This window comes from Cupressus sempervirens, chromosome 10 (genome assembly GCF_028749045.1).
Source record: "Cupressus sempervirens isolate cs-2001-9-10 chromosome 10, ASM2874904v1, whole genome shotgun sequence".
In the NCBI taxonomy this organism is placed as follows: Eukaryota; Viridiplantae; Streptophyta; class Pinopsida; order Cupressales; family Cupressaceae; genus Cupressus; species Cupressus sempervirens.
Genome location: NC_143127.1, coordinates 813,197,215 through 813,208,782, shown reverse-complemented (window position 1 = coordinate 813,208,782; position 11,568 = coordinate 813,197,215). Strand labels below are relative to the sequence as shown.

At 40.5% G+C, this 11,568-nt stretch overlaps 1 protein-coding gene across 1 annotated transcript; it reads right to left on the bottom strand.

The window, feature by feature from the left end:
* Positions 1–404: 404 nt before the first annotated feature.
* Positions 405–1,115, bottom strand: LOC149536421 (uncharacterized). Its single transcript, XM_089806285.1, has 2 exons — positions 951–1,115; positions 405–779 (listed from the first exon to the last, which is right to left on the bottom strand). The coding sequence occupies exons 1-2, from the start codon at positions 1,113–1,115 to the stop codon at positions 405–407; spliced, it is 540 nt and encodes a 179-aa protein (XP_089662411.1).
* Between the last annotated feature and the right edge of the window lie 10,453 nt (positions 1,116–11,568).

Below are 11,568 nucleotides of genomic sequence, written 5' to 3'. Positions count from 1 at the left end.
GAAGCTGATCATCACGACCGCCCATCTCGCCATAGGGTGGCTCCCTTAAATCGTCGTACGATGGCATTAGAAAGAACATCGTATGGTGCCAATTCATATTATATTTTGTCATATGGTCATGAAACTCACTTAAAAAGGTCATACAGTCACCGATGACCGTACAGTGGTCTGCGTTTTTTTTTTTTAAATTACTGCTCCTCAATATTCGTCAACAACAAAACAGTCGCGCATGATATATTTTCAACTTGGACCTGTTCACCGTTTCTGAAATTTCCTTCCTGTCCAATGTCCATAATTTTATTACTCTGTTATCACCTACTTCTCAAATTTTGTATTGGCCTGGCCCATTTGACTTTAAACTTCCCCAGTTTGATTTTGTTACGTCCGTCATACTTCAACACCAGCTATCCTGGTTGGAACTTGTTAAGTTTCAAGTGTTTATCATGCCACGCTTTCCACATGTTCTGCGTCACCCCCATGGCCCATTGTGCCAATAGCTGCTTCTCCTCAATTTTGTTCAAATTATGCAACCTTACCCTCAGGCTTTCCATGTCACCTAACTTATTCTCCAGTGCAATCCTCAAACTCAGTATCATAAATTCTACTGGTACCATCGCCTCTTGTCCAAACATCAATTGGAATGGTATGTGTCCCGTTGTCACCTTGTATGCAATGTGGTATGCCCAGAGGGCAGAGGACAGTTTTTCCTCCAAGTCTTCACCTTCGACCGCGCACAACTTGTAGATGATTGCTACCAGGATCTTGGTCATAGCCTCAACCTATCCATTTGCTCATGGGTAGTAAGGGCTTGATAGAGAATGATATATCTTGAATTTCATCGTTAACAGTTCAATGACATGATTGACAAAATGCCCTCCACAATCACTCATTTGAAGTGGAATCCTATACGGAGTGATTATTTTCTCATATATGAATTTTGTTGTACTAACCGGTGAGTTATCCAGGACAGCCCGTGCTTCCACCCACTTCGTTAAGTATTTAGTAGTTACAACTATATATTGGCATCGGTGCCTTTGGCTTACTCTCAGGGGTCCCACAAAACCCAATCCCCATCGTTTGAATAATTCCTGTGCATGTGAGGGGTTAAGCGGCATAAAGTCTCTCTTTAGCAGTGTTACTCGGGCAAGGGGGGTGCGGCGGTGCAGGGAGACGTCGGGACGAGTTTTGGGTGTGGGAAAAAAATAGCCTCGATTTGGGGATGGCGAGAGGACGATGGGGGTGCAGCGATGGGGGAGCGGAGCGAGGGTGGGGGGAGGGGGTTGCATAGTATATATATAATATATATGACTGAAAATGCTAATTATGAAATGATACTTCAATATATTATATAACATTAACATACCAAATATAGTTGAATACAATGAATAGAGAAAATTGAAATGTGATTCACAAACCATAAGTTCAAACTTGAAACTTGAAACTTCATAACCATTACTAATGACCATTTAATAAATTAACTTAGTTCAAGATGCAAGATTCAAAATTCGTTGTTCAAATATGATTCTATGAATATCATATATCATAAAGATGCTCATGATGACAATGAGCTGCATAGCATGAAACAGTGAAGTAATAATAATGTATCATAGCCATATCAAAGTGAGTACCCAAGAACCACCCCACAAGCACCCACGAAGCACTCAGGATGCACCTAGGAAGCACCACATGAGCACCCAAGAAGCACCCTGCGAGCACCCGAGAAGCACCTAAGCACCACGTCCCCCCCGAGTGCAGTAGCGAAAAAACTCCCGGTAGGGGTACTCGGGTGCGTGATGCACCCGCACCGAGTGCATCGAGGTTTTGACCCAGGCGCACGCACCCAAGTTACACTGCTCTTTAGCGGCTTTCCAACCCTTTGGCAAGTGTCATAGCCGACAACCCATTCACGTGCGTTGTTGTACATTGTTGGCCACCACAGTCCTGCCAACAATATTTTTCGCACTGTGGTATCAGGTCCCATATGTCCTCCTACTGGACCCTCGTGTGCTTCTTTCAACACTCGATATTTCCTTCACTAACACACACCGTCACAGGATGTCATTAGGCCCCATTTTATATAGTAATCGATTAATCGATTGAAAATGTACAACTCCGTATTACTAATTTCCACTTTTCATTTTGTGGCATCTCCTTTGGTGGCTGTCCCGTGGAAAGTACTCCCAATACTAGTGTACCATTTTGGCAGTACTGCAATTTGAAATAGCTATGCATCAAGGAAATCATTATTCACTCCGTCTGTCGATTCACCTATTTTAATTCGCGACAGGTGGTCTGCGCTAACATGATTCTTCCCAGGCCGTACAATGATCTTGAAGGTGAATTCCTACAACAAAAGTAGTCATTGGCTGATTATGCCTTGGATGATAGATTTATTCACTAAGTACAACAGAGCCTGATCATCTACATAAAACATGAACACTATTTCCAGCAAGTAATGTCGGAACTTCTGCACTGCATAGACCATTCCTAGGGCTTCCCGTTCTGTTGTATTGTAGTTCTGTTCTGCTTTTGATAGTAGTCGACTGGCAAAATATCGGGTGATCTAACCCATGGACATGAACATGGAATTCCTTGTTCCAATCTAGGTATGCCAGTATAGGTGTTGTGGCCAATCGTACCTTCAACACTTCAAATAACTCATACTGTTCTTTGTCCCATTTGAACGGTTCCCCTTTGCATGTCAATTTGTCCAGCAGATATGATACTTTGGCGAAGTTTTTGATGAATCTTCTATAATATCCTATGTGTCCCATGAATAACTTTACCTTTGTTACATTTGTAGATGGTTGCATCTCCATTATCACTCTGACTTTGTCTGGATCTGTTTTCAATCCCTCCTTGCAGACTATATGTCCAAGTAATTTTCCCTGCGAGACCATGAATCTGCATTTTTTTGGATTTAAAGCGAGGCGCACCCTTTGACATCTTTCCATGCATTCGCCCAACACCGTCAGATGTTTGTCTTCAGTGCTAAATACAAACCAATCATCCAGGAATGCTTTGAAATTTTCGACAGATATTTTGTCGAATATGTGCAGTATGATTCTTTGGAATGTAGCCGATGCATTGCACAAGCCAAATGGCATTCGGTTATATGCGTACACTCCACCTTCTACCACAAATGTCATTTTAAGTTTGTCCTCTTCTGCTATGCAAATTTGATTATATCTTGAGAACCCATCCATCAATGAATAAATCTCATGTCCGGCTACTTCCTCCAATATACTGTCTGTGAATGGTATCAAGAAGGAGTCCCTTATCATTACTGCATTGAGACATCTGAAGTCGACACATATCCTGATTTGGATGGTATGCTTTTTCAAGGATATGACTATGGGCGACACCCATTCACTTGTTTGAACCTTAAAGACAATACCAGCCTCCAACATTCAATTAATTTCCTTTGTAACCCGTGCCACACAGTTTTTATTCATCCTGTAAGGTCGCTTCCCTACAAGTATTGCACCTTCAACCAGCGGAATGCGATGAACACACAACTCCGGCAGTACTCCCTTCAAATCCTTATATGTCCAAATGAATACATCTTTGTATTCCAAAAATATTTTATCGGCTTTCCCTCACCAAATAAATGTGCAGGTGTTTCATCTAGCAGTTCGTCCCCTTCTTTTATTTCATTGAATTCTTTTGGAAATTCGTTTTCATTGTACCCTTCCTCTATCGTTAGTATGTTGCAGCTCTGGAATAGCTCATAATCCTCCATCTGCTAGTGAAATAATCCGTTCATCGAATCCAAATCATCGTCTGTCGATCCACCTTCTAACCATAGGACTCCTTCGTAATCTAGTTCCATTCGCTGCTTTCCTTATCCCTCCTCTTCAGAGTCAAATGATAGAGCTTCTTCACCCACTATTTGCATATGAAATCAATAATGAATTTTCATCCTTTTCTTTCCAGTGATAGTGTATTATTCTTCCAGTCATGCTTAACCTTTTCTTGTATGAGCCATCCTCGGCCCAGAATGGCGTCATTTCCTCTCCTCTTCAGGGAAATGACGATGAAGTCGAGTAGGAACAGTTGTGTTCCAATAGTCACTGGTTGTGCCATCAAGATTCCCAACAGTATGATCCTGTGCTAGTGTATCGTGAGCAACTCGTATGTAGGTGGCCACAATGTCTATTGTCCCAACTTCTTCCAAGTATCTTCTGGTTGGACATTTACCCTTAATCTTCCGTACACAATTGTGTTTGAAATGACCGTTCTTAATATGTCCATCTCTACAACCACCAGATGTCGTCAGGATGTGAGGGCTAGCAGCATTGGGTCCATTGTACTTCCTCCACTTTCCTTTTCCCTTCCATGTTCTCCCAGTGGTTTAGCAATTGGAGCGATGTTTGTAAGTGCCGATCAAAGTTGAGGCATTATGAGTAGCAAATCGTTTATTTTCACTCGTACTTCAGTTTGTACTATTTGTCTTATGATGTTTTGTTCTACGCAATTCCTTGTTGAGGTATCGGTAGTGCCCTTCAATTGTGATTTCTCTGCCTACATTGCCTTCACAATTTTCGCCCGCGCTTCTTCCACTTTTTTCTTTTCTTCTGTCAAGTCAAGGTACAGTTTTGCTTGTTTACAGGTGATCACTAAGACTTCTTCTTTGTCCGCCACAATGCTAATCAGATTCACTCCTGATTTTGGGCACTTGGCATCTATATGATCTCTAGGACCGCACCATTTGCTTAACAACTTTGGTGTATTCGATCATACATAGTTTCGTGCAAAGTGGTCCCACAAATGTCATGCTCGGTATTGAACCATCGGGCGACCTTTCGCATTGTAATGAATTCGGCTGCGGCCCCCATTATTATTGTTAGTATTGTTGTTCATATTGTTGTTTTGCCCTCTTCTATTATTTCTGTACCCACCTAAAGTGGCACCATCATTAATGGTGTTTCCGCTCCCTCCTAATGCGGAAGCCTCCTGTGCCAAGAGCACTTGTTGATGTCCTCTTGTTTTCATATTGAAGAGGCATTCTTTTGTGGAATGTCCCATAATTTGGCAAATCTTACAGAACTAGTTCTCTGGGCAGGATACCTTTGTGTGACCTTCTGTCTTGCATTCTGTACACCATAGCTCATTTCCCTTCGTCTCTTTTTGCATATTCTTAAATTCCTTCATCATTCTGATCATATCCTTTTGGAGACCTCGGACCTTCTTGTTGCCCTTTTCATCACCACTACTATCTTCTTCCGAAGACGCGTCATCTGAGTCAGATGAGCTACTTTTCTTCTTTTTCGTTTCATGTTCACTCTCTAAGTCCATCGCTCGATTGTATGCTTTGATGTATGATGATCATAGCACAATCTTCATTTTCTTAACTCCAAGTGTAGTCCTTCAATGAACCATCGCTTTTTCAACCCATCTGTCAGCTTACTTTCCATTTTATTTATTAATTTTTTTAGTTTTTTGGCATATACACGCACTCTCATTTTTCCCTTGCTTTGTGGTGTATATTTCTACTACGATCTCATTGTCGTCTCGCAGCAATTGAAATTCAGTGATAAACTTCTTTTTAACTCCCCCCATGTAGTTAATTTTTGGGGATCAGCATCGACAAACCAATCAACTGCTACATCCCTTAGGGTTCTTGGATATTGTTGGACTCATTCATTTGTGTCGGTTACATCATTCGCCATCCAAATTATTTCGCATGTCTTACAGTGTCTGACTGGATTGGTCATTCCATCACCATCAAACTTTGGCAATTTTCCCTTTGGTCAAGCCATTACTTTTCGAGTTGGAGGTACTTGTTGTGTACACGAGTTGTTTTGCACAATCGTGCTATTCTGAAGACTCGCGTTGTTCTGCACACCTGCATTGTTTCGAACAATCATCTTATTTCCAATAGTAGCGTTACTTGGTGAAAAAAGGTTTTCCTCAAGCGAAGTTGTTCCTTTCGGAAGTGTATCATGGACAAAGAGTTCACTCCACGCTCGTGCTCCCTCGGCACTCTAAGTCATGCGAGTTAATTCCCTTCTGCCTAGATTCTCTTCCCTTGGCGTATAATGGTTCAGAAATTCCTCCCTTCTTTCTTCCACCAAATTCAACCGTTGTCGAGTCTCTTCCAAGAATTCCTCGATGCTTCGGTGTCTGTCAGCAATCTGTTGAAACCTCCGTCTAGGCTCGGCCTGTTATGCCAAAATTAAAATTTCTTATGCGGTATGTATTCCATATTTTCCCTTTATCTTTTTTATATCCTTGTTAAGCTGATTCGGCATTAGTCTTCATTCCTCTGCCTTCGTTCCATGTCCATTGGGCAACAACATCAAATGTTTACCGTATGGAGTAAATAGTTTAATTCATACAAACAATAGACAATAACATGTAACAGCAGCACTCCTTTTATTATTCGCATATAGGGGATGGCCGGATGTGGAGACTGCAGAGATGCGACAGGACTGAGCCACAACGAGAGATCCTGGTATGGAGAGCTGAGTAGAGGATTTGACTCACGAGATAGTGAAGTTATACAGGAAGGCGTATTACACACTTCGGAGGAGCCAAACAGATCAGGTAGCAACTGAGAGGGCTCGGGAGGAGTTAGCTGCCAGGTTAGCCTCGGACAGGGCAGCCTTGGAATCCGAGAGGACAGCCCTGTTAAACAGACAGAGTTAGCTACAAAAGTTGGCAACGAAAAAGGAACAACTGGTAGCAGGAAAGGAGAAAGAGTTGGGAGAAATTGCAGAGATGATGCATTCGGCTTTAGAGCTTCAGATGAAGGTAGAAGCAGAACTGAAGATTAGGAAAGAGCAAGTCTACAAGCTATGGGCTGATATGAGTGAACTGAGAGCACGGACACCTACCACGCCAGGGACCCACCCCCTGCCTAATATCTGTGTATTGATGTAATTAGTTGTGCAATTTTTATTTTTTTGAGTTTTCTTGCATTGTTGTCTAGAGACGACTTTTTTTTTGGGGGGGGGATGATGTCGATAAAATTATAAAACAGCCGACGGGTAGATTAGCATGTAGTCAGTAATTGTTATGTAGCCGACGGACCCCTTTGGTAACTGTTATATAGCTGACTAACCCCTTCGGGAAGGTTCTTCGAGAAGTATATGTACACCATCCTAGATCATTGTAATCATCATTGGAAGCACTATGTACTCTCCTTGGCCTATATGTGAATAATAAAAGAAATGTTGTTGTTACATGCTCTTGTCTATTGTTTGTATGCATTAAACTATTTACCCCATACAGTAAACAAACTTCATACCTATATCTACACATGAAACAAACTCATTAGCATAAAAACCTATTTTGCTTTCAGATATCCCTCTTGTCTTCATATCTTTTAATATACTTATCTGAATAACAATATTGTAGGAACAGCAGTGTAGAGATAACTGGAAAGATTCCATTGCTCAGTTCATATGAACTGACCCTCCTCTTCTTTCATTTTTGCAGGGCTATTCCCAGACGGAAATGCAGGCTCAATCCTTTAACATCCAGAACAATGATTCTTCCATTCAGGCAATGGAGGCCTTTCCCTTTATCTTATCAGTATTTTTCGGTTTATACAATGTGTTTATTCAAATATTATGTTAGGAGATGAGAATGCTTGTGTGGTATCTGAGTGCATTGTATTTAAGCACTGTGTAAAATTTGAACACTTTGTGCCTTATCAAAACAGTTTTCAATATTTTAATAAAATGTATTGTTCTGGTACTTGTATTTCGAATAAAAATGATCAATTTTCTTGTTTACTGATTTTTGTACTTTACTTTCTGCATCCATTTCATTCTGTAATATGTATGCTCAATAACTAAGAACACGCTTAGCTCAATATAAAGGCAAGCATAACATAGCAATTTAGGAGGTATGTTAAATTGGTAACAGGTCCACTATGAAGAAATCCTAAGTCACCGTGTGATTTGCCATTATGATACTTAGCTGAGGAACAAGGTGTGTGCAGGGCAAAAGAGTCCCTCCAACAACCTTGACCTGAAATCCTACGTGTGTCTCCGTAGGTGGACCTCTTCACTTCACCAGAGATGTGTTTATGAAGTTAGAGTAGCTCTGCTATCGAGCATCACCATAACCCTTTGTCCTTGAAGGGTCCCCCGTACACGAAATACTGTACACCTTCGGCTATCGGCTAGCACGATAATTCCTCCACCCTGTACAAATGCTGCAATTCTTTCCGTATGGTTCAAACTAATCATTTTGGTTGTCTTCAGAGGGTATTTCTTCTTGTTCATCCTTATCATCGAATACGATCTCAATGTAATAGATCTTTCCTTTTCCAAAGCATCTATGGCTAGGTTCTCAAGGTCCCTTGCAGTTGAAACATGGTTTCTTCCTTTAGAACTCCTGTCTAGTAGCTTCGTCCAACGACGGCTTCTTGGCTGGAGGTTTATTATCTTTGTCCCTTGAAAACACCGATGGCTTGGAATGTGAGTAACTTCGCGAGGATGATGCCGATGATGATGCCATACTCCATGCTTACTTAATGGCCTCCGACAGGGCAGCAAGATTGAACCCCTTTGCCCAACCTATCAGTAGTTCTATCAGTCTTTCCATGAAGAGCACTATCCGCCTTCTTTCAGAAATATCCATGACCAAAACAAAGAGTTTCTGAAATTCCACAATGTACTAGTTGACCAATCCAGTTACCCTCAGCTGTGCTAAATCTTTGAAATTGATTTCCAAATCTTTACCATAAAATCGATCTATCAATCTCTCAGTGAATTCCACATAAGTATTTATTTGATTATGCCCCAGTGTGATGGTGTCATGATGCCACCATTCGTGCGCTACTCCATCCAAGTGCAATGTTGCAAATTTAATTGCTTCTTTCGGCATGGGATTAAGCTGGAAGTAAGTATCGGCCTTCATTACCCATGCTTGAGTAAATATGGATCTGGATCTGTCAAATGGAGACAAACTTGCTTTACTCAACTTCCTCCTAAGATCATTGTTAAATTATTCTCTGTTTCCGCCTCCCGAATATCTCATTCTCAAACCTGCATAATCTTTGTAGGATATATCTTCTTCAAAATTCGCATTCTTCCAATCTTCTCTCAATTGTTCTTGCATTTCTTCAAAAGTCACTTGCTTCCCTCCGAGTGGTGTCTCTATTCGTGGGGGAAAAGACAACATGGAAGGTCGAGAGTGTGCTGCATGAGGGTTTGCTTTACCTGACACCATGTCTGCGCTGTGACCATTTTGTTCTCCGAAAATTTTATTGTCTGCCAACTTCTTGCGAGTCACTTCCATGAGTCACTAAGTATCATTCATTTGTGCCTGATTCCTCGCAAGTACTCTCAGTAGTGCCACAAGTTCGATAGCTATGGATTCTGGTTTGGTAGCCATTATATCAACAAAATGGGTTCTTCTCTTCCAACTATAAACTCTCTTTCACTATCCACAGGCTGGCAAGATCGAAGCTCTGATACCACTGTAGTGTTCCGTACTAGCAATGCAATGTCTAAAACACAATGAGCGAATTATTTGATATGAATGGTTGTCTATGTGTTCCTGAATGGGGCCCATACGATGGAGGAGGCTATGTTGGAAGTAGGTCATACGGTGGAGAGGGGAGAGATGTGCAAGGGAAGTACGGATGAGTCCATACAGTACAAGGTGGAGGTCGTACAACGACAGGATGTGGGATAAGGTACGGTGATGGTAGGATGGTGGTGAGAATGGCCATATGAGGGAGTGATGTTAGAGACGAAAATTGTACTGAGTGGTACAGAGGGGAAATGGTTTAGTCCTGTACCTTAAACTATTAACCCTGAATTCATCAGATAATGTCAAACAAGAATGGAGATTTGAACACAAAAAACCTTGAATTAATATATGTCAAAAGATGATGCTTTGATTTGCCAGATCCGAGCGAAGTGTTACAAGCGACAAAATAGGGTGAGGGTTAAGTCCCATTGAAACTGGATAAACCAAATAGAGAAGGTCTTTCACTTACAAAATGGCGAACAACAGAGAACTACAATAGGAATTCGCAGTACAGAGAAAATAATCCAAATTGCATACCTAATGGCTACCTACAAGCCATGTTTAAATACCCATCGGGGAAAATTTTCCATGGGTGTACAAAGATAACTGACGGCAACAGAAACTATAGAAACAAAACAAAAATGGGTCCGAGATATATTAAATCAATCGACCCATTAACAATAGTTTGATTAATAATCTATTTTATGATGGGGATATTACAACTGCGATCTCCCATATTCCTTCTCGCTATTAGGTATGGCAATATTAAATCTTAGTCTTTGTTTTGGCATGAAATATCGCTATAACATATAGCGATATCCCGCAACTCATCGTTGATTGCTATATATCCATTGCAAAAAATGCGATCAGCGATCACTTTTAACTTTATCGTCATAAATTACAATGATGCCTATTCAATAATATAACCATCCATCATTGTATCCTACAGTGATTGCCAAGCCTTATCGCTCATCACGAAAGCCATTTTACAATACTTCGATCAACGATGATCGCTATAAGACATAGCGATGACCTTCCTTTATCGCTAATCATTATATCCGAATCCTTGCCTTTTCGATGAGCGATAATCGCTATATGTCACAATGATAACCTCTTTCTCATCGCTGATTGCCAAGGCTAACTTCTTGTCTCCTCGATTAGCGATAATTGCTACGAGCTTCAGTGATCTCCAAGTTTGATTGCTAATTGCTATATCAGTTTTGTGCTCTCACCGCTCAATGATAGACTATGATTGTTGTAACATACAATGATATATGAAGACTTATCGCTCATCGACATATTAAAATTGTATCTCCTTCACTCGTCGATGATGTGCATTTCTATAGAGTATAGCGATAAATCATTTCTATCGCTTATCGCTATGTCAACAATGAACCTTCCTCGCACAATGATGAACCCGATCGCTATATGCTATAGCGACATAATAGTGGACTTCAAGTTGTCGAAACTGCAATTGCTGTAAGGTACTCCAATGTTTGATCCCTCATTGTTGTAGCTATAGCAATAATCTTAAAAATGATAATATCTTCATGAATTCTAACAGGAAAAAAACCTTGATTGATCAATGGATAGTTCCACATGATGAGTTAACCCTAGAAGTGCAATTTTGCAACAGGTTTCTTTGTTTTGGGTAATAAATAGCCAATTTCTATCAAAACACAAAGAGATGCAGTAAGTGATTCCTTATCTTGATCACAAAAACTATCTAGAACATGGAAAAGGTAAGTAATGAAAGCAAGCAAGAAGGTGAACAAATGTTTGTAGAATATTGGGTTCCACTGGTATGCACTTGCATTCCTGGGTAGAATTTTTCAACTTTCTTCCAAAATGGAACCAAAACAAGCAACACAAAATTTTCAAAAACTCAAACAAAAGAAAAACAAACCTCTTGCTTTGGACTCAAACTCGACAAACTTCAAAATCTTTCTTTACATTAATTTAGTTTCTACAGTTTCAAAGATTCTCTAGTATTGTAATGAGAAGATTTCAATTTATTTAAAGAAAAATTGCAAAATACATGGCATGCCTTTAAACAAATAGACAAAATGAGCCAAA

Coding starts and splice junctions, on each gene's coding strand:
- LOC149536421 (XM_089806285.1), bottom strand. CDS start 1,115: ATGCCGCTTAACCCCTCACATGCACAGGAATTATTCAAACGATGGGGA. Junction 780..950: donor CTGTCCTGGATAACTCACCG/GTTAGTACAACA, acceptor GCAAATGGATAG/GTTGAGGCTATGACCAAGAT.